Source organism: Crocodylus siamensis, chromosome 9 (assembly GCF_052110815.1).
Source record: "Crocodylus siamensis isolate JL-2025a chromosome 9, ASM5211081v1, whole genome shotgun sequence".
NCBI classification, from domain to species: Eukaryota; Metazoa; Chordata; order Crocodylia; family Crocodylidae; genus Crocodylus; species Crocodylus siamensis.
The window spans coordinates 20,198,823-20,225,994 of NC_143403.1; the positions used below are offsets into that span (position 1 = coordinate 20,198,823).

General features: G+C 46.4%; 1 protein-coding gene across 2 annotated transcripts; it reads right to left on the bottom strand.

Annotated features, from left to right (window-relative positions):
• Positions 1 to 369: 369 nt before the first annotated feature.
• Positions 370 to 23,985, bottom strand: CCNE1 (cyclin E1). 2 transcript variants are annotated; one of them, XM_090063852.1, is made up of 11 exons: positions 23,833 to 23,985; positions 23,654 to 23,744; positions 23,454 to 23,522; positions 17,346 to 17,491; positions 17,102 to 17,237; positions 15,957 to 16,103; positions 13,432 to 13,527; positions 12,906 to 13,040; positions 12,716 to 12,827; positions 12,478 to 12,635; positions 10,310 to 10,960 (listed from the first exon to the last, which is right to left on the bottom strand). In XM_090063852.1, the coding sequence occupies exons 1-11, from the start codon at positions 23,844 to 23,846 to the stop codon at positions 10,838 to 10,840; spliced, it is 1,227 nt and encodes a 408-aa protein (XP_089919978.1). In that variant the 5' UTR covers positions 23,847 to 23,985; the 3' UTR covers positions 10,310 to 10,837. The 2 variants fall into 2 exon arrangements, with proteins under 2 accessions (XP_089919979.1, XP_089919978.1); XM_090063853.1 differs by lacking the exons at positions 10,310 to 10,960; positions 12,478 to 12,635; positions 12,716 to 12,827; positions 12,906 to 13,040 and adding exons at positions 370 to 904; positions 1,241 to 1,366; positions 8,259 to 8,348.
• Positions 23,986 to 27,172: the final 3,187 nt, after the last annotated feature.

Here is a 27,172-nt window from a genome sequence, read left to right on the forward strand (position 1 = left end):
CTGCCCCAGCTGGGCAAGTGGCAGGCTATGCCCTGCTTCTGCTTGCCCAGCCGGGACGGGAGAGTGCAGGATGCAGGTACGGCAGTGCTAGGAGTGGGGGCTATGCCTTGCTGCTCTTTGCCCCCTTCTACAAAGAGCAAGCTGTGCCTGCATCATGCCCCACACCCTGCCCCAGCTGGGCAAGCGGTAGCAGGGCATACCCCCACACTTCCAGGGCTGCTACGGCTGCATCCCACCCCGAGTCCCACATCACCCTGCCCCAGCTGGGCAGCTTGTCCCAACCCCAATCCCTCCCGCCCCAATGCCCCTTCCCTCCACCCTCTGCCTACCACAACAGACTGGACAGTCTGGAGGCAGCTGTGTACAATGTGATGAGGGCTGCTGCCTGTTTAGTCTATGGCCAAATCTCCGAAGTGGTGCTGAATCTTTTCTGAATTGATTCAGAGGCTTCCGATTCAATTCAGACCTTTTAATTGGTCTCCTGATTTGATTTGGATTTGGAGATTCAGCTGCTGAATCGGGCCGAACCTCCTTCAAATCCAATTGGCTACTGAAGCTTTGCACAGCCCTAGTAAACACTCCCTAACAGCTATCATTTTTGATGGGGAATTAGCTTTATATTATATATGCCAATTCCCAAAAAGCAAACTTTTAAATACCATTTTTAAGCCATCACCAGTGGGAGCAGGGAGCTGGTCTGGGCAGCACCAGTGGGCACCACAGCTGCCGGGCTCTCCAGAGCTGTGGCACTCACTCTGTCTGATGTCCCTGGGGGAACAAGGCACCATGCCTGGCCCCACAGTGTCCTGGCATCCCCAAATGCCCTGACTCAGAAGGGACCACTGCATCCTGGGATGATGGAGGACTTCAACTTGGGTGGAATGGCTATAGGGAGTGGCCATACCTTAAGCAAACAGGAGCAAAATTAGGCAGACTAGGCACTCCTGCCCTGGAGCAGCATAACTTTAAAATAAATAATGGGTGCTTTAAACCATTTAAAGGTGTTAACTTACAGCCAATCCAGGGGTTAGGAGCTCCAGAAGCCACCTAAATTTACTATGTAATAAGGCTTGTAGGCTTCCATCTTAGCTTTCCCACCTCAGCCCCAACTGGTGCTCCCTTCCCTTGCATCACTGAGGCCTCCACCCAAACAGAACCCATGGTTCTGGCCGCCACCCAGATAGAGCCCCTGCCTGGAATGGCTGCCAGCAACTGGGAATAGGATCAAGGTCACCCATACCTGTGATGTATGCTCCCAAGTGAGATCCCTGGAATCCTTGACTGAGCTCCAGGCCCTGGTAGGAGACTTCATGCCATCAGGGCCCATGAGCAAGAGATTGATGATTACTACAGTCAGGCTTTTCTCCTGAAGAATGAAGAGAAGATAGAGAAAGTGTCCAACAAGAAGGCTGGCTGAAAAGTTCCAAGTGGAGCTACCTGGAAGACAGTTGTCTCAGGCTCCAGGACATGCAGGGCTAGGGCTGCCCCCCCCGACACTGCACAACAGGTATGCTTCCCTCGCCACATATGTGGAGGCTCCGATGGAGACACTGGAGGAGGAGGTGGGTAGTCAGTGAACTGCCACCCCCAAAAGGAGATGCAGGGTGGTGGTGGTGGTGGTGAGGGACTCATCTGCTGTCTGGACCCCTTAGCCCACAAGGCCTGCTTCTTCCCTAGGGCCCACAACCAGGATGTTGCAGAGAGGATCCCTAGCTTGTCCGGCCCTCTGACCACTACCCCTTGCTTTTCATTTATGTGGACATGAATGACATGGCCAGGAGTAATCCAGACTGGGTTATGAGTGACTACAGGACTCTGGGGATTGAGCTCAAGGGGTCAGGGGCACAGGTAGTCTTTTCCTCTGTGCTCTCAGTTGCAGGCCATGAACCTAGAAGGGAAAGATGCATTGAAGTGAACCAACGACTCCAACAGTGGTGCTACCAAGAGGGCTTTGGTTTCTTCAACCACAGTGTACACTTCAGGGATAAAGGAGTCCTAAGAAGGGACGGCATCCACCTCACTCAGGGGGTAAGTCCCTGTTCTCAGCCATTATGGCCAATCTTCTAGATAGGGCTTTAAACTAAGATTGCCAGAGGATGAGGAAACACTGACTGAAGCATATCCAGGGACCGGCACACAAGAAAGCTCCAAAGTTGGGGACACTAGGACAGCTACTCTTGCAAGAGCTAAGGGAATGGTTCTCCCTCAGTATGACAAGAAAATCAAGGGTCTCAATTGGAGGAGTCAGGGACCTGTACAATAATGCCAGGAGCATGGGGAACAAGCAGGAAGAGCTAGCCCTCCTACTCTCCAGTGGGCATTACGATCTAGTAGGGATTACAGGGACCTAGTGGGACCCCTCACATGATTGTAGCCATCAACCTACACAGAAGGGACTGAGTAGGGAAGAAAGGTGGAGGCATAGCTCTCTATGTGAGGGAGCAGTACACCACCTTGAAGGCTGAAATCAGCTCCAAAGAAGAGCAACTCAAAACCCTCTGGGTCAAACTAAAGTGGGGCAGTGCTGAGAGAGACCTAACTGTAGGTCTACGCTACAAACCACAAAACCAGGAGGAGAAGCACGATCTGAAGTTCTCTCAAGAACTGGCAGAGGCCACATGCGCATGGAACATGGTAGTCATGAGTGACTTCAATTACCCAGACATCTCTTGGGAGGCCCACTCAGCCAAGTCAGATCAGTCATGCTGCTTCCTGACCTGTATCGAAGAGCTCTACTTGACTCAGGAAGTGTATGGGCCAACCAGATGTAACACTTTCCTAGACTTGGTCTTGTCCAAAGGAGACTATCTGGTGAGCGACTTGAATATAGAGTGTGGCCTGGGCTACAGTGACCACAAAATCATCGTGTTCACTGTCCATCACAAGGCAGGTAAATCAGCTAGCAGGGTTGAAGTTTTGGGCTTCAAAAAAGTGAATTTCAACAGGCTCAGGGTAATAGTAGGGGAACCGGTGCAGAACCAGGGACTGAAGGTCAAAGGAGTGCATGAAGAGTGGTTGTTCCTCAAGGACACAATCCTCAAGAGCACAAAAGAAGTCCATTCCCATGTAGAGGAAAGGTAGCGGAAGGGCTGGTAAGCCCTCTTGGCTTAATAGGGATATCATGGTCCTCTTGAAAGAGAAGAGGCATAGAAACAATGGAAGCTTGGGACAGTCTCCAAGGAGGACTATACAACAAGAAGCTGAATATGAGTCAACACTGTGCACTTGTTGTAAAGAAGGCTAATGGCATACTGGGCACATGACTTACGAGGAGAGGCTGAAGGAATTGGGTTTATTTAGTCTGGAGAAGAGAAGACGGAGGGGGGATATAATAGCACCCTTCAGCTACCTGAAAGTTGGTTCCAAAGATGATGGCGCTAGACTGTTCTCAGTGGTAACAGATAACAGAACAAGGAGCAATGGTCTCAAATTGCAGCAAGGGAAGTTTAGGTCAGATATCAGGAGAAACAACTCTCACCAGGAAGGGTAGTAAAACACTGGAACAGGTTACCTGTAATTTCCAACCCTGGAAATTTTTAAGACCCAGCTAGACAAAGTGTTGGCTGGGATGATATAGTTGGGGATGATCTTGCTTTGAGCAGGGGGCTGGACTAGATGACTTCCTGAGGTCCCTTCCAATCCTAATCGTCTATGATTCTATGAAACTGAAATCAGACTTGCAAAGAGGATAACTGTTCAAAGAAACAGAATTCCACAAGGTCTTTTTTATGTATTCTTGTCAGAAGTAAACTTTCTACAGATGCTGCAAGGCAGAACATCTGAATTTCTCTTCAAACACCCAAGATGTACACCAGAAAGTTATTTTTCACTGAAACTGAAACGGAATGCTCATATTTGCAATGTTTTCTACTGACTTCAATATTTCACTATTAGAGAGGGCAGACAATTAAAGGTCTTAAATTAAAAAGTATAACAACCCATTATAAAGCAGTCAATTGCAAGTTTAATATGTGGTGCTCATTATTGATGTTAAGCTTTTATACAAAGCATTAGAAATAATGGCAGGAAGGTTAGTATTGAAAACTAATCTATCACCATTTACAAGCTATGTCCAGAGACTGCTCTTCAATGAAATACTTAGACCTAAGTCTGAAGATATGCAAAACCTAAAACTTGTATTAAAGAGTTACAACATGTTTTCACCAAAGCAAAGCTGGCAAGTCAGTCAGTAATGCAGAAGTCCTCGACTTCAGGAAAGCTGACTTTGACAAGCTCAGGAGGCTTGTTGTTGAGGTCCTAAGGGACCATGACTTAACAGGAAGAAGAGTCCAAGAGGAGTGGTTGCTCCTCAAGAGAGCAATCCTGACAGCACAAGGGATGGCCCTCCAATCTCGGAGGAAGGGTAGCAAAAGGGCACAGCAACCCCCTTGGCTCAGCAGGGAACTTGAGGACCTGCTACGCCTCAAAGGAGAGACTTATAAAGGCTGGAATTACAACCAAAGAGGAGTTCTCAGCACTGGTCCGTATCTGCAGGGAACGGATCAGGAAAGCCAAGGCTGCAACCAAGCTCCATCTGGCTCCACATATCAAAGATAACAAAAAGTCCTTTTTCAGATATGTAGGGAGTCAGAAACAGAGCAGGGGTAACACTGGACCCCTGCTGAACCAAGCGGGACAGCTGATAACTGACACCCAGGAAAAGGCCAACCTGCTTAATGGGTACTTCACATTGGTCTTTCATCAGCCCAATGGGACTGCCCTGCCTAGCAAGACATGGGACGGCTAGGGTGAGGGCATATTTATACCCAGCATTGGTTTTGATCTAATAAAGGATCATCTTGAGAGGCTGGACACCTTTAAATCAGCTGGTCCTGACATAACTGAAGACTGGAAGAAGGCCAGCGCGGTACTCATCTTAAAGAAAGGGTGGGAATTACAGGCTAATCATCTTGACTTCAGTCCCCGGTAAGATTCTGGAGAAAATCATCAAGGAAATCCTTCTGGATAAGCTGGCTGAAGGCAGCATCCTGGAGGGATAGCCAGCATGGGTTTGTCATGGGTAGGTCTTGCCTGACCAAGCTCATCTCCTTCTATGACCAGGTGACATCATCTGGACAAGGGAGAAGAGATTGACATCATATATCTGGACTTCAAAGGCTTTTTTTTTTTTTTTTTTTTATCTGTTGTCCCACAACCTCCTCATTGAAAAATTGGCCAATTGTGGCCTCAGCTACACTACAGTCCGACGGCTGGGAAACTGGCTCTGAGGTCAGACCCAGGGAGTAGTGGTTGATGGTAGTGAATCATTATGGTGTGCTGTGACCAGTGGCATCCCCCAAGGCTCTGTCCTTGGACTGCTTCCCTTTAACATCTTTATCACCAATGTGGACATTGGTGTCAGAAGCACACTGGCTAAGTTTGCAGATGACACTAAAAACTTTGGAGCACAGCATCCCCATCTGAGGATAGGCTAGTGATTCAGGATGACTTGGATACAGCTTAGTTGGCGAATACAAACGTGATGATGTTTAATACCAATAAATATAAGGTATTGCACACCACAGGGAAAAAACAAAACCTGCAGCATTATAGGCTCAGCAGTGCTACGCTTGCTAGCACCACTGCTGAAAGAGACTTGGGGGTCATGACTGACCACAAGATGAACATGAGCCACCAATGTGACGTTGCAGCTGGTAAAGCAAACCAAATTCTGGCTTGCATCCATAGATGCTTCTCAAGTAAATCTCAGGAAGTCATCCTCCCACTGTACTCTGCCTTGGTGAGGCCACAGCTGGAGTACTGCATCCAATTTGGGGCTCCACAATTCAAGAAGGATGTTGAGAAGCTTGAGAAAGTCCAGAGGAGAGCCACACACATGATCAGAGGGCAATAGAATAGGCCTTATGAAGAGAGACTGTTCCATTAGTGTCCAATTTACAACCTTTGAGATGAGGATCATTCTTTTGAAAGATTCCCTAACTTAGCATAGCTATGATGCAATGAGATATTTAAAACTAGGGGTGCACCAATAAAGAATTTATTGTGGCTGATACCAATAGCTGGTTATTAGCCAGCCATATTGGCAATACCGATCCAATAACCAGTTTACAGGAATTTAGGTGGGCAGCATGGAAAGCAGCTCTCTGCAGGTACATTTGTGGAGGGGAAGGGGCAGATCAAGGTCCCCAAGGTAAGGGAGGGAGTGGAATAGAGCCATGGGCAGCTCGTCCAGGGGATCAGCATCCCGGCACTTAAAAATGGTGGTGGGGGAACTTAAACTAAAGCTTGTTGAATGAGATTTATTTTAAGCACCACTGCAACCATTTTTAAGCATGGGGACCTTTCTGATAGGAGCAGAGCCAGCAGGACAAGGACAGATGCAGGCTGCTCACTGTGGACTCGAGGCTCTCCACCCTGCTGCCTCTGTCCCTGGGGCCTCATGCCAGCCACATGTCCTCTGCCCATCCAGCAGTGGGGAGCACAACTTACTGCCCTCGCTGCTGCCAACCAGGCAGGGGGCATGTGACCAGTGTGGGACTCCTGAGGGAAAGGCAGCAAGGCAGACAGCCCTGAGCACACAGCAAGTAGCCCACATATGCCCTGTGAACAAATCGGGGGTGGGGGGAAGGGGGAGACATGCCCCCGCATGACTCCTCTGGGGGGACGCACACAGTGGCAGGGAGCCATCCCCCCTCCCCATCCCCTCTTGCAGCTGCATCATGCTCCCCACCCTAGGTCCCATTCACTGCCCTGGCTAGGTAGCCCCCACAGCCCCACTCCCTCCCTCACGGTGGAAGCCTTGATCTGCCACTCCTAACACCTTCCCATCTACAGACTTGCATGCAGGGTGCTGCGCTCCACACTGCCCAGCTGCATCCCTGGCCATGAGCATGCACGCAGCTGCGCACATGCACACGGTGTCCAAGGGCCACAGCCAAAAGGAATATTGTATTTATTGGTGAACATTAATCTGATACGCTGGCCAAAAAATGAAAAAAACCTGATAGGTTAGTTTTCCTTTTATTGGTGTTGATCCAGTATGCTAGGGCTATATGTAGAGGTACTTGGAAAGGTCATGTGTGGGGAGGGATGGAGAACAGTGGTGGAGAGGAGTAGAGGGCAGCAGCACCCCTCTGCAGATGGACATGGGGCAGGGGGGCTTGCACATGGTGGCCGCTGCCACCACCCTGTGCTGCTACCCACTACCCCATGCCACTGCCTTCCAGGAGCAGGGCCAGGGGGGAGGGGGTGGCAAGGGCAGTGGTGCCCCTCTATCCAAGGCCTGTCAGAAGCCCACGGAGCTGCACATGTGACTAGTTGTAGAAAAAAGTGGCGCACAGTGGGTGACAGTAGTGGCCGCCCCGTGCAAGGCCTGCCCCCCGCCTCCAGCCACAGCCACCAAGGGGGTACACTTGTTAAAAAAAGGTTGAAAACACCTGTGGTATGCAACCAATATTGGAAAATCCTTGACAGCTGGGAGAAGACTCCCCACCCCTGCACGGGCAGCCAATGACAAACAAGCTTTAGGGATAAAAGAAAGGGAAAGCCCCAAAGAAAATGCCTTCGGGCACCATGTGAAGATGACGGACGATGGAACTTGGAAGAAGAAAAGAGGTCTTGCCGGAGACCTGGATGGACCCTGGGAAGGGGCAAAGCTCAGGAGGTATCCAGTATGCACAAAACAGAGATGTGGAGCAGTGGATCCCTGAAGGAAGCAGCGGGGCTATGCCTGGGAAAAATCATCTATCCGATAAATTCCCTGGCACCAGGGACAGTGGGGGATCCCTGAAGGGAGTGGCAGGCAACAGCTGAAGAACCACCTTGCTGGCAAACTCCGGGGTGCCAAAGAGCACGGGAAAAAGGCAGAGGCATCAGGCAGCAGACCCGCCGCAATGAGCGAGTGTTGCCGAACAGTCTCTTAACGAGGGAGAGGGCCGTTCCTGGGCCAGAGCCCAGTGGAACTGGGGCATCTGGGGACACCAGAAGCTGATCCTCGGGGGGGGGGGGGGGGGGGGGCTAACCCCAGGCTCTCCTGAGGTTCATGCACCCGTGTAGAGCAAGGAGCCCGGAGGGTGCCCACCACTAATAAGGCAATTAGCAGCGGCATACAAAGCTCAGGCGAGGAGACTCATTTTTCTTTAATGATTTATGAGCAAATGAGTGGGGATTGCATTTTGAATCTGTATGGAGGGAGCAAGCCACAGACTATGTGATCAGGCAGTATGGAGTCAAAGCTGCCCGACACCTAAACTACTAACTAGACAATTAACCCCATTGAGCCACCTGCCAACACTTACCTGAAAGATCCAGCAGCCGCAGGTCTCCTCTCGAGTCCCTGCGTGATCCAACGAGAGACTCAAGCTGGTTGCCGCCTCTAACTTGGGCTGCTGTAAGTGAAAAGATAAGAACAGCAATAAAGTACATTGATCAACATAACGGGTCAGGACTGGTCATCCCGTGGGTACCAACTAACATCTCATTAATTCTTTTCCTCCCTTCAAAAGATTCAAGTCATAGCAGGACAGAACCAGAGGAACAGGTGGTACCCCGCCAACATACTATTAACTGATCCATTTAAAACTATTACCTGCATTACCTGACACTTGACCAAATAAATGCATCAGGATAATGGTTCTCACCCAGAGTGATGCGAGACCCTTTTAGGGGTGCCGCAGCACAGGTGCTACTGACACAGCTAGGCAATACTGCCCTGCATGTCTTACGCACTGCCAAACTGAGAAGGGCTGTTGAACAGATGTGCCTTGCCTCCACTGGGTGAACTGATAAGCCTAAAGCAGGCAGAAGCAGTTGCTCTTCCTGGTCTCTCCTCCATCTTCCCCTCTGAACCCCAGGAAAGAGGTATGCAGGATAGTTTCATCTGCCCTGTGTGCCTCTGTTTTCAGGAGATGGGGCTGGACCAGGAAGGGCTTATTTTTAGGGTCATCAGGTAAATCCAATGCAGGTGAGAGAAAAATTAAGGTGTCACTAATGAAAAAGAAAAAAGTCAGAGGGAGCCCTGAATTTAAAGTTTGAGAACTATATTTGGACTTCAGGTCTGATCAGATCTCCCCCACCCTCCTCCAAAAAAAGTAACTTACTTCCAAATAGTTAGGAACCAGCAAATTTTAGTTTTAAAAAAAACAAACAAACAAACAAACAAACAACCTGGCTTTCTTAATTTATTATGCTCATCCAATTCCTCAACCTCAGTTCAAGGACATGTAATGCAATTAATGCCAAAACCCTCCCAAAATTCAGTGGCATTTGCAAAAGGGATTGCTCAGCAACATTTGGAAAAATAAATGGCATGACAATGTGAAAGACTGGTTGGCTGTATCAGAAAAATTGACCTGAAGTGGACAATAAATGCCTATGTATGCACTCAGCCACAGCACTGCACAGCAGGCAGGCAGCAAGGAGCACAGCCCAGCAGTGTGAAGAGCTGTGTGCAGCTGGTAAGTCTGGTGTGGTGGAAGGAGCAGGGGGAAGGGGGGTAGATCAATGCCCCGTGGTGAGGAGAGGGAGGGGGCAGGGTTAGGCACTGCCCAGCCAGGGTGGGGTAGGTGTAGGATGGAGCTGGAGCTGGTTTGGGGGGAGGGCAGCTCTCGCTGCTGTGCACACCCTGAGAGGGCACGGGGGAGGGGTGCCCCTGGAGCTGCTCAGGGCTGGGCTCTGGGCAGGTGGCAGCAGTGCTGGGGGGCAGCTATGGGGAGTGCTGCAGCCACCCCAGATTTTACCACACCCCTCTTCCAGCACCGCCACCACTTGCCCAGTGCAGCCCTGGTTCAACCCCCTGCCCACACTCCAGGAAGAGCTGGGGCCTGTTGGGTGGGCAAGCAGCAGCAGCAGCTGCAGCCCTGGGAGTGGTGCTATGGTGGGAGGGAGCTACAGTGAAATTTGGGGTGGCTGCAGCCCCCCCCAGCCCACTCCCTGCCAAGAAGAGCCCAGTCCAGCTCCAGCCTGCCCATCCCATCCCATTCCGTGGGGATATTGGAGCACGTGCTCCCCCATCCACCACGTCCTCCCAGGTTGTGCACAGCAGGAACTAACCCCCCCGCCAAACAAGCTGCAGTTCCATCTCATGCCCCATCCCTCCTTCACTGCAGGGGGATATTAACCTGCCCCTTCCACCACACCAGAGTTACCAGCTACACAAAGCTGTATCAGAAAATTGGATTGCTATCAGTCATGATATGCCTCCTTAAAATATCAGCTATCGGTATCTGCTCCCAAAATCTCTACTGGTGCACCCCTAGAAAGCAGCTAAAATCGCAACAAAAAGATGTCCCTCTATCTTCAGTCCCCCAAACTTCTAGACGCAGTGTCATTCAGCACACAGAGCATGCAACACACAAAACAGCTGTCTTGGACAGCATCTTTATTTAAAACTTGATACACAGACATAGCAGCATTTACATAAAGGGGTTTTAAAAAGGCATGAAATTTTAAGCCAACAGTTTGAAAAGAGGCTCTAAATTTTAGTCTTCCACAGCTAGCTATAACCACAGACTACTGATGCCTATTTGTCCAGACTTGGTGGAATAATCCCAGGTTATCCAAGGACAGACAGACACAGCTGCAGTTCTCAAATTTCAAGCCTTTTCTCTGAACAGTTGGTCACATCAAGTATCACCCTCCTTAGCAGCATTTGGAGCACTCTTCGGTGTTCATTTAAGTGGCTGGTATACTTGATCCATTTATTTAAAAATATCTATATTCAATAAAAACCATTTCACATATAAACTCTTCTGAAACAAAAATGCAAGTTTCCTTTTCAGAATCCATAAAAGCTTATAAACTTCACTGGCAGCATTTCTGTAATGGAGCAGAAGAAAGAACCAGCAAAATTGTCTCCGATTTTAAGAAGTCTGCATAGTCATATTGGCTTCAACCCACTAGACTGTTTCTTACTACTCTGTGGTGGTGTGAGGACACCAGTGGGTAAAGGAGAAGTCCTATTTTGCTCAGCCAATGTGGCCTGTTTTGCTTGAGCTTTGTCCTTAAAATTGAGAGAGGAAAAAAAAAAAAAGTTAGCATTTTAAAACCAACACTGGTATACCAACACTATTAAAGCAAAATGCAGATGCTCTATGGCTTATATCACAAAGCTAGGATTTACATAAATTTAAGCCCTCTGTAGGTTTTGCCAACATACCACTCAATACCCATACCAACTTACTGAATTTATTGCAAAGCCAAGAAAAATGCTCTACTAGTTAATAAACAGTTGGTGACAGAATTAGAAGTCTGGAGTAATTCAAATGGTACTAATTCTATAGCCATATATTGAAAACTGGAAAATTTTACTTTGGCTTCAGGTAATACAGATCCTGTTCCAGAGTACAACTTGCAGTTCTATACAAATGTACAAAACAAACCAACAAAAACACCACAGGAAGAGATGTTTTATGACTAACATTTAATTAATGAATGTAAGCCATGACAATGCCATCAGTTCTGGGGGTTCCCTATACAAGATCAGCATTAGGTATTCGCTGTTAGAGTCCAAGATGGTAAATTTCAGTGACTAAAGATCATTCTAAGAGGTTTTTAAAAGTCAACTACAATAAACCACATGAATAACAGAATTGGTGACTAATCTCCCTTCCCAAGTTACAAGGCACATGCAACTGTAATTCTATTAACCACCTGCACATTACCATCTTCAATATAAGTTACTTTACTTATTGGAGCAGTTAATTGTACCTTTGGATCACAAAATATTGATGATACTGGACTATGCTAATGTTAAGTGGCAGTTTAATTCAGGGGTGGGCAATTATTTTGGGTGGAGGGCTGCTTACTGAGTTTTGGCAAGCCATTGAGGGCTGCATGGCAGGCAGCCAGGGGCAGGTAAATATTAGTTTTCTGAATTTTGGGGGGCCGCGGGCCAGATAGAATGGCCTGGAAAGCTGCATCTGGCCCGCAGGCCATATCTTGCCCACCTCTGGTTTAGTTAGTGGGACAAAGAGGTCATTTAAATAACTAAGAGCAGCCTTTCAAATGGAGAAATTTAAAGTTTCATTTGTTTCAAGTTTAGTGAACCAACTATAGTTTTTCTATACATGTTTTGGATTCCCAGCAGGCAAACAGAAAAGAAGTCAGTGAAATAATAGAAAAAAGGTAGTGAAAAAGAAAGCTAGATTAGATTTGTGTGTCACATATCGATGAAATGGTAGCTTAGCAAAATACAGCTTAGTGTAATTATTTGTGCTACAGTATCCTCTAGTGACCCCAATTGGGATCACACCCCTTTTGTGCTAGGCACTAAGTAAAAAAGGACAGTCTCTGCCCCAAGCATGCTGCAGTTCAAGTACAAATTTATATAGTCGATAACTTTGCATCTAAAAAAGTGATATGTAACATCTATTTAAAGGATTTGAACTCCAATGTTTGGTTTATGAACTTGCCTACTTATGCCATAAAGTTAGACTGGACACTTCAAATTGTATAGAACACAGCTTTTGTCTCTAGTGAGCGTACAGAATCAAAAAAAACCCCAAAAAAACCACATACCAGCAAGTCCAAGCTGTTTATGTGTGTCTGTATGTTGTGCAAATCTTCAGGAGCTATACCTCTAAAGTGTTTGAGTTTGGAGCTTCCCACTTCCCTTATAGCCATAGCAAATGGAACCATCCATTTTACACATTCTTCTATGTCACACCATTCATAACCTGTGAGATAGAGGTATGTGAGCTTCAGGTCTAAGAAGTTGACCAACATTTTTTTTTTTTTAAATTAAGATGTTATTTACCTGAAACCTTTTGCATCAGTTCAGAGGAAGAGAAGTGGTACAAAGCAGAAGCAGCAAGCACTCCATATGTATATTCCAAGCAACCAATATCCAGCACACAGAGATCCAAGAGCTATACAGGGAGAAGGCCTTGTAAGAGACACATCTTTGCAAGAATCGTACAATGTGTGGAGGATGAAGTCATCCTTACCTCCGCTATTTGTACAAAGATTTGCTGGGGATACTGTGGCAGCAACACCTCATAAAGCTCATTTAGATATGCAACTTGCATGTAAATATTTAGCCATGATACAATTGTCAGTGGACCTAAGTTCCAATTAAGAGCCTGAAAAAGAGGCACAAAGAACTTCCATATCAACTGAAACAGACAAGCTTCTGAAGAAGCAACCACAGCATTTGAAATCCTTACCTGGTAGGAAGACTACCACTGTCATTTGGTGTAGTGATGCTCAAGAGATTAATTCAGCAGAACTGAACTGTCCCATCTAGAAATCAAGTCACCTTGCCTGAAGCATTTGTGAGGTATGCTATTATGATGTACTATTTCCCCACACACTAACGAAGCACAGTTACACTATGTGAGCACAATTTTTTAACTACAGAAAAAGATCCACAATAATACATTATAATAAATCATTGTAGCTGTGCTGTAGACTATGATTACACCATGCTTTGCTTCTTACAGGAAGGTTAGTGGTTATAATTTCATAAACTACCTTCATAATGATCAGTTCCATACTGAGAATTTCATCTTCTGTACAAGCCCCATCTGTAACATAAGCAAACTGGTGCAACTTTGGTGGATAGATTTCCTGGAAAATAAAACATCCAATTTATAAATTCAAGAAGTATGAAGTAGATAGTTCCACACGTAGAAACCAAACATTTAAGGCCATGTAAATCTTGACTTTCACATAAGCCAAGGTGCATGATTAAGTCAAAGAAACAAATTATTTTTCCAATTAAAGTGTCTAATTGAGATATCACGTCTCTAGTTCACAACTTCCATCTTTTGATGGATCAGTGCATGCTAAAGTAGATGCAAAGGATGTGTCATGGTCCTTAACTTACATACTAACTAAAATGAAGGAAAAAGAGCTTTAAATATAATCACTTCAATCTTGAATGGTGTATTACAGGGATCAGCAACCCCCCGCATACATACCGAGTATGGTATGCAAGGCCATTTTACTCGGTACGCCACGGCCAGCCCCAGCTCTGGGTAACTGCTGCCAGTGACGGAGCCCCAGCAGGGTTTGCAGCATCCCAGCTGCCTGCTGGAAGCAGTCCGGCTCCCTGCCGGCAGCAGCTACCCAGAGCCAGGGCTGGCTGCAGCCAGGAGGCTCCAAAACAGCTGTGCCAGGCTCCATACTGGTATGTGCACCTGGGCGCTGGAGCGGGCAGTGGGGGAGGGGCCTGAGGCAGCGCAGCCCTGGTCTCTCCCCCGCTCCCGGCATGGAGGTGATGGCAGGGGAACCCGGCGCAGCCGTTTACAGCCTGGGCTCTGGGCAACTGCAGCAAGCAGGCTGCAAACAGTTGCGCCGGGCTCCAGAACCCAGCCATTACCTCCGTGCCGGGAGTGAGGGAGAGACCAGGACTGCACTGCCTCAAGCCCCTCCTCCCATCGCCCACTCTGACGCTCAGGTGCACACACTGGTATGGAGCTGATGCTGGAGCCTGGTGCAGCTGTTTGGAGCCTCCCGGCTGCAGTCGGCCCTGGCTCTGGGTAGCTGCAAGCCCTGCTGGGAGCAGCCCGGGCTCTAGCAGCTACCCAGAGCCAAAAAGGTAGCTGCTGGCAGTCAGAGCCCAGGCAGGGCATCCTGCTATGTACCCTTTGCCCTCATTTCGTTTTTCTGGCATGCCGGCACTCCGGCACCTTCCAAGGGAAGCATTGTGGTGTTTTTCAGCACTCCAGCCAAAAAAACGTTGCCTACCCCGGTAGAAAATGTCTCAGAAGAAAATCCATTAAACAAAAACTGTTCTTGGGACCAACTTGACCCAGCAGGCTTTTCAGGATCCCAACCATTATAAATGGTTGGGATCCTACCAGATGTAGTACAAAAAAAAATGCCCAACCAGATGTAGTACAAAAAAAGCCCGTCACCCTAGAGCTTGTCTGGTCCAAGTAGCAAGCTAGATATGGGTGCCTTTAGATATGCTCTGGGACCAGGGGGCACTTTCATTAGAGTGGCTCTCGACAGCTTCTCTAATTAAAGTGCCTGCAGCACTTCATTTTGAAATGCAGGATGCTGAATATATGGTGGTGGGGACACTTTAACTAAAGCTCATTGAACAAGTTTATTTAAAGTGCCCTGCCACCATTTTGAAGCACAAGGATGCCAAGTACATGAGATGCCAAAGCTGCTGGAGTGTGCCAATTAGCACACTTGAGCAGAGCTGATGAACTCAATCTGCTCTGAAGGGCTACAATTACAGCATGTCAGAGCAGACATCCCACATGTCTACAGGCACACTAATATGATCAAGTTGATCACTGGTAGCTGGGAGACTACTTAGAATCTGTTAAACTATTAGCATCTTTCCTTCTAGAGTAACTCTAGTAGTCTTTAACTCAAGAGAATAAATGCTTTTCTAAGATATCAGGCAACTAGGCTTCCCCACCCTTCTGCCCCCTCAACAGGTATAATTTTACCTTAAGCACACAGAAAAGCTCACAAATGAGTTCTTGTGATTTAGAACAAAAGCAAGGATTTGTGCCAGGGAACAGCCCTAGAGAATGCAGTACATTCCAGAGACTTACACTCTTCTTCACCTTTTAGAGTTAAAGCTCAGGAAAAAAGTTATTTGGTTTAGTCATTAGGCTTGTTCAGGCAATTAAAAGGAAAACTTGAATTACGTCATCCATTTCCACTATTAGCTATGAAAGTACTTTGAAGAAGTGGTCTCTAGATCCTGAGACCAGCTTTGAAACCTCATAAAATTATCAAGGATAACTAAACGACATGTATGTTAGTCTTTGCAGTATTAGAATATTCCCTAAAATAGGAAAAGGGATATTATACTACGAAAAATTCTCATATTAGCCTAGAAAATACTAGACAGGATACTGTAAAAAACCTGAGGTCCTTCCTGCTTGCATTAAATCATTCACTTAGGAAGAACTTCTACAAAAACAAAAGATGAACCTACTGTTAAACAAAACACACACACACACACACACACACACACACCCCGCCTCACACCTAGTTGGAAAATGCATAGGTAGACTACAAAATTTTACCTCCAGCTTTGCAGCTATGAATAAAGATGAAATCCCAATAAGCTGCAAGAGGGTTTTTACAACATTTTGTTGTGTTGCCATAAATCGATCAAAGAAATCTTGTGCCAAGTAAAAGGTTTCTCTGTGAAGCTTGTAGACTTCACAAACCTGCAAAAAAAGATTTAATACATTAAAATGAACAACTAACATGGTAGCTAAAACACTAAGCAAGAAATCTAGTAATCTATAGTTCCCACAGTAGCTTTCAACATCACGAAAAAATGAGAACAAATCTTAAGTTGGTTAAGAGACTTAAAATTAAGTGGTCTCAGCACCTTGACCAGCCTTTTTCTTCTTGTGGAAGTCAATACCAAACAACCGTTTTAAACAAAACCCCCTCTCCCCCCTCAAAAGAAGCCAAAAATCGAGGTGTTTTTAAAATACAAGAGAGCACCAGGTGCTTTGTTTTGTGCATTTGCAAAGAATCATTTCTCCATTTTCACAAACATGTACACATCCTCCCAACAGTCCAGAGAAAGTGTGATAAAAATTTTAGTGCGATTATGAATGGAAAAACAGAATGGCTGTCAATTTTCCAAGCTGAACTGCAAGCTACTGTTAAACATTGGTATTTAACAAAAACATCGTTTCATTCCAAGCCTGTCATGTTAGAAAGAACTGTGCGCCACATAATATATGCAGACAATATTAGAATGATGAGATGTTATGAGCCATATCACAGTTCTCAGTTTATTCACTTCTACATAACCCCAATTTAGGCTCATTTAAGCTACTTTAGTCTAGAACACAATCACAAAATATATAAACTTTTTTAAAGGTAAAGGGATAGACGAGCACTTATGTTCCATATTTACAAGTGTTTTTATAGTCCAATAATAGGACAGTTAAATATGAAAATAAAATTTGATCAGGTCTTGAATGCCTGAAATTTGTGCCATTAAGTTCTCCTTATCTGATACCAAGACACCCCAACCTGTCAGCCTGAGTTAACTAATATTCTGATGCATAACATATTAGGCAAAATTCACAGATACAGTTCATGTTAGGTGGTTTGTGCAAGGAAGGGGGTGGGAAAAATGTTATTCAGAATGCTTCTTCACCAACCTGCAGCATCCTTAGACTGTTAGCAAGACAGCAAAGCTCACCTCCATTAGCCAGTCTAGAAGAATTGTTCTCATTTTAGGTTGCAGGAGTGGGTGCTTTTGCATGTAAAGTTTATCCCTCACATAGGTCTGTTCTTTGTTTATCATATTTTTCCATACTTCATCTCTATTTCCCCAGCTAAGGAAAAAGGAAAAAAAAAAAAAAAGTGAAGTATGTTAAAGTTTCAAAACTTTGAAGAGCAAAAAGGAAATTGAAGGGAAGGCAAAGGGGAAATAGTATACTTACCCCAGAACTGGTAACGGAGAAGCTCTGGCTGGAGTGAGGCCCAGGGGTACAAAATGAGAATAACCAACGCTAACCGAGTCATCATCTTTATCAGGTGTTGGGATAAGCATATGGGGATTTTTGTGGACATCATTATTCCAAGATGACTGTTAAAAGGAAAGAAGATATGTAGCATTGAGCCTAGTTTTATAGCTCTTATGCCTGATGCAGAGACTACAAGACAGCTTTTTAGACAACTAGTTAGCATAAACCAGGCAAGGCTTTCAATTGCTGAGTTTAAACAAGCCCAGTTATTTTTCATGTTTTGGGTTTGGAAGGCTATGGACACCCCATAAAACAAAACAAAGCGTTTTATTTGGGAAGTTCTGTTGCTCTGGGGTTTTTTTTGCCAAGGACATTTCACATGAAAGCAGCGTCTCTGGGAATCTATCTGCTTATTGCCCACCTGAAGTCCTAATCCCTTTACAAATCAAGGCTTCAGGTGGGGAATAAGAGATGGGACTACCAGACAAGTGGCCTGCTTTCATGCAAAATGTCACTGGTAATGAGCACAGGCAATGAGGAATTCTAGTTCTATTTTGTCTTAATCTTTCAGAGGTTTTGAGCTACTCATTCATCTCATGGACTTGATAAGACAAAAGAGCAAGCATTTTGTTTTCTACTTAGAATACATTCAACAGTTAAGAAAAGCACATAAATGTATGCAGATGCTTTCTCTCAACAGAAATGTGCAACTTGGTCATTCATACAAAGAAGCCAGCAAACAGGCATCTGACATTTCATGCGTTACAACTTGTTCTTTTTATTCTGAACAGGACCCAGATCTAGCTTCTTCTTTCCTTTAAAAGGCTTATCTTCATAAACTGAAACTTTAAGAAACATGACACTAGCATAAAATCACTATCTGAGTTTCTACAAAAGAACTTATTTTCTTTATCTCAATATCTTGAAAACGCATAAAATTAGAAGCCCCACAATCACCAGGAATATGCAGATATTTATTCTAAAACCTGACATTTAAGCTAGCACTGCAGGCAGCCATCTTGTTGTAAAGCGCTACACTTTGTAGCACTAGCAGGCTAAAAAGCATTAATATCACTGAAAAAAATAATTCCTTGAACTGCTTTAAAGAAATAAAGATTATGTAATTTTACAATTCACACACACATTTATTTAAACATTGGAACCTGTGAATCCAAACCCAGACTCAGCCTTTCTGACAAAGGATGTCCCTTTCCAGCAACATGGCTATACTCTAGTACTAAGTTCAGAGCCAAAACCACATTTCAGAGTTTACTCATAGTGAAAAGTGCTTTGTGCTATTTGAGCCAATGGCCAAGGAAGATAGGCAGTTTTCTTTTATTGAGAGGGGTTTTTTATTATTATGCATGTAAATTCATCACAGCCATGTGAACAGCTGCCTCAATAGCCAAATGCTGCTTTTGCTCTACCATTACATTTTGGGGGAGTGCAAGGTATCATTCAGAGCAAGTGGCTGGCAGACCACCTCTGAACTGAAAGTTTGGGAGTACAAGTATCACATCAGCACTGCTTTAGGTCAATTTTTGTCCAGCTTCTGGGTTAGACTTTAGCCACACTTTGTCTCCTAACTGTATGGCAGGCACAGCTGTCAGTCCTCTGAGAACCTCTCTCATATCAGTTAATCAACAGTCAGTGGGTTGGATAACAGCTAAGGGAGTCACATTATTATATAACATCTCTAAAGTGCTCATCATGCCAGGCAACTGAAAAAGAGAAGACAGTGCCAGCCTATTTAAAAACAGGCCACATGCAAGCAAGAAGAGGTTGAAAGAAATGGCAAGATGTGATTTGGTAATGAAGTTCAGGTTTTCCCTTTAATAAAGTAGTAAAACCATGCAGGTGCCAGGGCATAGTAGCTCGGTGGTTCCCAACTATGCTGACGTTTGGGCAACAATACTTAGGAAACAGTACTTACTCTGTAGGCAGTGAATGAAACCTTAATTTTTTTTCTATCAACTTCAATTTTAACTTTTTAAATTGAAATATCCACCATCAACCCAGAGTCTCAAACAACAAATGGCCGGCAAGCCACAGGTCACAGACCACTTTATTAGGGATTAAATTTTTCGTGTCAAAAGGAAACAGGAACAGGGGAAAACTTTTCAAACTAGATGAAAATACAGCATGGAGAAACATTCAGAAACAGGAGTGGGGGAAAGGACAAACAGGAAAAAAAGTTAGGCATGAAACTTAACAGAGCAAAACATAAATCAGGGCTTGCAGAAGGGGCTAAGTCTTGATGTTGAGATTGCCTGCGAAATGACAGAAGGAGGGGCTGTTGTGGAGAGGGTAGCAAGCAAGGTAGTTTATCTTTAGAGGAACTATTTTAGAGAGACTGAAGAACAACAAGGTAAATATCTGGGGGATACAAAAATACATAGAGGGAAAACTCTGACTTAAGAGTATGATGACAGGAAGTGAAGATGACTAAGCAGACTCCGGAGATCCTGAAAGTAAGCATAGATTAACTTGATACTTTTGCTAAGTCTATGTGGGAAGTATCAAAAACTATGTTACATCAGAGCTGTGACCTTGAGGAACAGGAAAGATTGTTAAATTGCTGTCTGCGAAAGAGAAAATCTAAGAAGAAGTTTAAGAGTAAAAACGAGTTTAAATTTTTGCCATTCTCAGATTAGTTTTACAAAGGGCCTGCCCCCAAATCCAGGAGCTGCAATCTGCTCCTCTACAGCCAGAGAGTGACAGCTGCAGTTGAGAATCTCAGCAGTGTAGGAAGGAGTCCTCTGGTCCATAGATTTCCACATTGGAACAGGACCTAGGGGGAATGCGAGCCAAGATCAGAGTTCAGCAAGACAGTGACAAAGCAACACATGCACAACCACCTCCAGCCCCCATTTAAAAGAAACTTAACAGCATGGATGGAAGAAAAAAGTTAGAAGTAGGTGAGGGCTGACAAGACTAACCAAGCAAATATGGTCAGCTCCAATCACAAACTAAAGCATCATCCTACTCAGAACTGAAAGAAAGATAAGAACAAGGATGCAGGTTGGAAACTGCAGAAGAGATACAAATAGACCCTTTTCCCCTGCTCTGCCAAAAAAACAAAACACACACAAAACACAAAAACCCAACAGCTGGCAGCCAGTCCGTAAAACTAAAAGCTTAATATATTTTTTGCAATATGCTTGCGAATAATGACAGCTCTTGTTAAAGTGTTATGCCACAAGAAAGCCTCAGAAAACAGTTCTACAACTTCCAGACCAAAAAGGGAAGAAAACAAAGTAAAGTGGGGGGATAAGGAAAGGAGTGGAAGATGAGAGAGGAGGACTACTGGGGCTTGAGGTTTCAATCAGAGCTAGATAAAAAAAATCATCTTTCCATCCTATATTTTCCAATAACTTCGAGTTTTCCTGTCCCAAATAAGGACAAGCTTAAAACCTTAGATTTGTGAGCCTGAAGAGATTTGGTCTTTTTATCCTAAATTAAGAACTCTAAGAGAATCCTGTATTGAAGGTATGTTGAAATGAAATATTTCATTGGACTTTTTAAAAAAAAAAAAAAAAAAAAACTTCCAAAAGTGTTATAAACTGGTTTGTCTTATTCCATTTCAAGTAGTTACCCTTTTCCAAAGGAAGTTTCATTGAAAAGTTTCTGAGCAGCTCTAGTTTCAATTCCTTACCCTAAAATTCAGTAGGCTACATGATTTACATCAAAGGATTCTGTGGGTTACTAAACCTCACCCAAATCATTCTTTATTAAGATATGTAAAAATGATTATAGTTGTTTAGAGGAGCGGTGTTTCACAACAAATGTTGGAAGCATACCTGTACACAAAAGTTAGTGACCACGAGCCATTTGGGAAATGCTAAGCGAATTACAACAGTACCAGTTATCTTCAAAATGAAACGCAGGATTCCGCTTCTACCAGCCTGATGATATAACAACCCTTTCATCCCATAAAGGGTAACAGCATCCTAATTAAAAGCCTGGGCCTTATGTTCAACAGAAACCAACTAATGAATTGAGCATGAACATGCCATAAGTGGGATGTGACAGTGCTACTTTATACACGGAGCAAAACAGAGCCTGAACAGTTTAATGTGAATGTCACGTGGTACGTGCAAGAGGCAATAAATCCAGTGCAGCACATTAGAGTTAGTTATACCATTGCTGCATACCATCTTGCTTTCTTGCTAGATCTCATACAAGCCTGCTACACTACTGTTGAAATGGCATACATATTCTCATTAGTGGCCCATGGCAATTTATATCAGAGAATAGCTTGTGTCACACCACAGACTGAAGAGCTGCTGCTGTGCAGCCAAATGTTAGCTTCATCATTTTACAGATCCACAGCAATCTGGATGCTTTGTTACAACAAAGAATCTTCTCTAAATGGGAAGAGGTACCCATTTTATCTATAAAACAGAGTTGCAGAACTTAATTCAATTCTCTTCAGTGCCATGAGGCTTTACCAGAAATTATATTTTAATTTACACTCTGGGACTGTAGCTCTGTTTCCATATGCCAATTGTTTCACAGATCGCTCCAACAGACTGAATCTAATATACACCGTAATGTTATACCTAGTTCTGGAACTTAAGAAGAGTTATTGTAGGCCTCCTTGCTAAACATGTTTCAAGTTTTTCTTTCCATTGTCATTTTGGGGAAGATGGTAAATATCTTAGTTTGCACTAAGAATTTTAGTAGAACATTATTCACAACCCCCCAAAACAAAACACACCACTTCAGGGAAGGAGGAATTGTGGTGAAGATAAAAGCCCCCTTGTCAGAAGTGAGAAATTAGTTTAATATATTGCAGAGAGACAGAAGGGAAAACTAGATCCTCTCATTAAATGTTCACCATTTGAGCCCTACTTAATATGTTGACTGATAACTAGTATACACAGTTGCAACAAGCAGAGGCTATTCCAAACAATGATGCCCATCTGTTATGCTAGCACGTCAGTCTTCAAACTTCCAGCTGCCACTTCTGGTTAGCTGTACCACATTATGCATAGCCCTACATACTGAATGAATAGGGGCTGTATTCCCCAAATCATGACTTTTGCAGCTTAAATATCACCCTTTGCGCACACTAATTGGCTCAAGTCCTAACAACGAAGGCTCTGTATGGAGGTCTATGTATTGTATTTTTCTGTGCCTTGGTCAAATTTATTCTGCATCCATTTCCAAAGGCGCCCAAGTTCACAAAGACAGTTAAAAAACTAACATATCTGATACTACATATAAAGTGTGGGGCAGCAACTGGCAGAACCCCAAGTTTGCCAAACAAAAAAAGTGGAAGCCGAGTTTGCAATGAACACGCAACCTAGACTGTCCAGGGTTTTAATCTCAAAACTGAGATATCTTAAGTCACAGAGGAGTTTCAGAAAGCTGACTATGCCTGTTAAGTGACATCTCCTCCCTCCTAACATTTGTCTATTGGCCGGATCTCAGAGCCTCAAGTGCTCTAGTAGAAACTACTCTACTCCACCCCACCTAGAGAAAGTCTAGATGCAGCGCTTCCCCGCTGCATTATGCATGCATTGGTGTAGAGCATGTGGCTTTCCAAATTTTAACTCTACACCTTTTGATTTCTGGCATTTTGACAACAATGCTTGCTAAAGTGAGAACAAGTGGGGGCAGGAATGATGAAAGCATACCCTTCCCCCCATGAATTCATGTCTGAAAAGGGCAATTCCAGTTGGGTCCATGCTAACCAACCGTTACATGGGACATCTGTCTTCAAGTCTTCAATCCTGCCATGCACATTTGTACAAAGATGGAGGACCTTTGTGCACTCGTGCAGAGCTCAATGCAAGATCAGACCTTTATACATTTAAAAAAAAAAAAGTGTACGAACCCAGGATGTCTGGTAACCCTACTTTGGTTTGACCAATATGGGTCTCATCTATTCCGCGACGGCAAAGGATCTAAGAAAACAGCGTGTAAAATTATAGAGTTTTCCCCATTTTGTATGTATTTTTTGTAAGTGACCTGGGTGGGAGTGGGACTAGTTGGTGCTGCCACGGGCATCACCTTGCTGAAACAAGGAAAAACATCACAGGGGCCTCGCACCCCCGAATCCCGAGCCGGGTCGGTTACCTGGTTGCTGCACTGCTTTTTCTTGCCCATTTCCACTTTGGCCATTTCATCATCCGGATCCTGCAAGAACTACAGCAGAAAGGAGGGGGGGGAGAAGACAAGCGCGTGCTAAGGGGCGAGGGGCGCCACACCTGCCCAGGCAGCGGGGCCGGACCCCAGGGGCCAGGAGCCCCGCTTTACCTGCCCCAGCCTGCACTCACCGTGCCCACGTCGGCTTTCCTCTTCCGGGCTCGCATGGCAGCGTCGGCAGCAGCCTGGGCCTTGGCGGGGACCTTCTCCCCCGAGCCGGCACTGCCGAGAGACGCGGTGAGAGGCAGGGCGGCGGGCGGGGAGGCCCGGGCCTGGCCCAGCCCCGCTCCCGGCCCGCGGGCGGACTCACCTCTCGCTGCGCATGGCGCCGCACAAAGGCCCCGCGCGGGCGGGCGGGATGAGCCGGGGCAGGGCAGGGCAGGGCAGGGCGGGAGCTCGGCGCGGGCAGCCTCACGGCGCCGCCGCCGCTCCAGCCCGTGCGCAGGGCGCGGGCTGCGCCGAGCGGGACATTTAAACGCCTGGCGCGGGGCCGCCTCCCGCACACGTGGCCCGCGCGGAGGCAGCGGCCGGCCCGGCGGGCCTGGACGGGGCGGGCCGGGGGAGGCGCCGGCGGCCGCGGGCGGAAGGCAGCGGCCGGGCCGGGTCCCATGCGCCTCTCGGCGCTCCTCGGCCGCCTGCAGCCGGCGGTGCTGGGGATGCTGCACGTCGGGGCGCTGCCAGGTGAGCCGGGCCCGGCCTCGGCCCCGGCCTCGGCCTCGGCCCGGGGAGGGGAGGGGAGGGGGCTCCGCGCTCGCACCCGGGCACGTCTTCCCCGTGCCGCAGACTGGGGGGGGGGAAACACACCGTCCAAAAAGGATCGCTTTTTCTGGGAAAGCGCCAGGAAATGGTCCTTTTCGCCAGGCTCTCAGGATCCGAGTCTCTTTGTCAGGCTCGGAGGAAAATATAGAGGGTACAAGATGGTAACAGAAGTATAGAGGGTACAAGATGGGAAAAAGGCCCCATAGGGAGGAAATGAACTTCATTTTTTGCAGAGAGGGAGGTGGCGGTGGGAGGCCGCCCCTCTGGCCCGGCGGGGTGTATCTGTGAGCTGTGGATCGGGTGGGATTCCTTCCCTGGAGGCGTGCGGGGGCAGGCGGGGAGGTAAAAAACCGTTCTTCTTGTTCTGCAGTGACGTTTGCAATCCAAAATCGGCTAGAATCGGCATCTTCCCCGGGTCAGGGGTGTACTTGGTAGCTGTGCTGGTGTGAGACGGGAAGACAGGTAGTTTTCCATCTGTTGATTCCTCTGTGAAAACCTGTGAAAGATGAATTTTCATTTTGACCCAGGAGAACTTCTACAATCTTTTCTCCAATGCCTGATGAAGGGTGTTTGTGCCCAAAAGCAGCGTTCCCTCTAAACTATGTGGCCTGCTTGGCCTGGCAGTACAGTCATGCATGCCACGCAGCTTAGGGGGAACGCTGCCCAAAAGCTTGCAATTTAAAGAATTTTTTTTTTTTTTTTTTGCAAAAGTCTTAGTCTAAGAAAAGATATCATCACTACTATGAGTCCTGATTGCCTTCTCCTCTAGACCAATACGGCTACAACCTGGATACCTGATACAAAAAACTAGAACTCTTGGTTCCAAAATGCTACCTTTTGTTAGACCAGCTGGGGAATCCCAAGAAAACTAAAGCATGGAGGTTGTTGCGGCTGGGTCCTGCCCAGACCAGGTGCAAGAGGGCTTGGATTTTTTTTTTTTTTTTTTTTTTTAAAGAAATTTTTCGTGTTCCAAGCCAAATCAAGTCCAAATCCTGAGTCAGTCCAGAGCCATAAGTGGCCCTACAACTGGCAGACATCCTCCACCCCCACCAGGGGCTTGAGATATTTCAAGTCTTTGGCAGGCATCTACGTGCTGACCCAAGCCCGGGGACTTAGTGTTCAGATGCCCCCAAATTTCGCCCGCCCTCAGTCGTTTGACCACAGGAGCAAGTTGGGGGGGAGCCTCCCACTTCCTTAAAGTGGGCTTTAAGCCCCAACACCTCAGCAGGTACTGAACCACACCAGCACAGTGATCCCTGGGAACGCTTAAGGAAAACTGCCTTCGTGGACCCAGACACATTGTGTTTCTCCTGCCCAGCTTGAAGGAAAAAGGCATCGCTAGCTGTGGAGTGAGGAAAGCAGCCTCTGAATTTAATTCCCAGAGCGGTGGTTTGGGTCCCTTCTGACCCAAAAATCTATGAACTAATTTCTTGGGACAAAAAAAAAAAAAGAGAAAGCAGGGAAGGGAGTGAGGTCATAGGTTCAAAATAAGGGATCTGGAAGGGGACACTGAGTAGAGCAAACTGGCCAGCACCCACTGCCCCCCAAATCAGTTGAGGGAGCCTGTGGATGCCAGCCAGTGAAACTCTGCTGGGAGACTTGAATGGAGGAGTGGTGACAAGACAGCCCTACACTTGCCCTGGTTTCCCCTGGCCAGAGCCTCCTTCCTGGTCTTGTAGATGGCCACCTGGGCCAGAGCCAGGAAAAGGTTGACCAGGAGGCCCCAGGGGTTGGTGGGGCCAGGGGTGGGAAGGGTATAACAAAAAAGGTGCGGGGAGAAGTATAGCCACTACCTCAGCAGGAGGTTCTGGAGGAGGCAGAAGAGGGGTTGCAACCTGGCGCACTCGAGGTAGGCATGTGCCGGGGTCTCCCTCTATTGGCAAAAGGTGCAGGTGATGGGAGTATCTGTAAAGCAAGCCAGATACATGCCCAATGGCGCCATGGAGGATCTGCCAGCTGAGGTTCCCAGTGGCTTATGGGATCCTGGTAGATTAGAGACTTGTCCGCTGGGGACCTAGGGTGTCTTGCCACCACCGCACCTAGGGTGTCCTGCCACTTGTTGCAGGCTGGGACACACAGACAGGATGATGGATTGTGTGGAGCATGAGCATCAAGAGTTGGTAGTGATGGGCAATTCAGAAGAGGTCTGATTTGCTATCCCCCACTGGTTTGATGTTCGATGGAGCTGTTTTCATGTTGATCTCTGGAAAATGTAGCTAGTCTGTTGGGTAAATTCTTCAAGGTCTTCCCAGAGTGATTGGAGGAGACAAGTTGTAGGTGTTCACACGTTTCCAAAAGTGGGTTTAGGGTTTGCATGCTGCGGGATATGAAACCTCCCTGCAGGCAATATGCTTCTTGGTACCCCTCTTCTCCAGGGCATAGAAGTGTGAACCGCACCCCATCTCTTGAAGGAGCTGGATTCGCAGGCAGACCATGACAATCATCCAGAGCTTGGAGCTCCTCCTGCTTCTCCCAACACTTTACAGAGGGACAGGTTGTCCAAGTCGGTGGCCAGGCACCTCCCTCTCAAGCTGTTCCTCGGCCACTTCCCTCTGTCGGGTGTGCCCCCAGGTGTAGCTGTGGCAAAAGAGCTGGACGTGCACCTTCCTCACATCCTGCTATCTCCAAGTTGAGGGGAAAGCTGGCTGCAGCTCATGACAAGCCAGAACTCCTGGAAAGCTGCCGCTAAATCCACATCCTCCACCAGGATGTTGTTAAATCGCTGGCCCTGGATACTCAGGCTGCAGCGAGACCCAAGGGTAGATGAGGTGGTGTTTGCTGAAGGGGGCTGGCCTAACACCAAAGGCATAGATTTGGGCAGTGTTTGGCAATGAAACGTACATTTGTTCCAGCTAGGACTGGCACACCTGGTCCTCCTCCACCCTCACGAA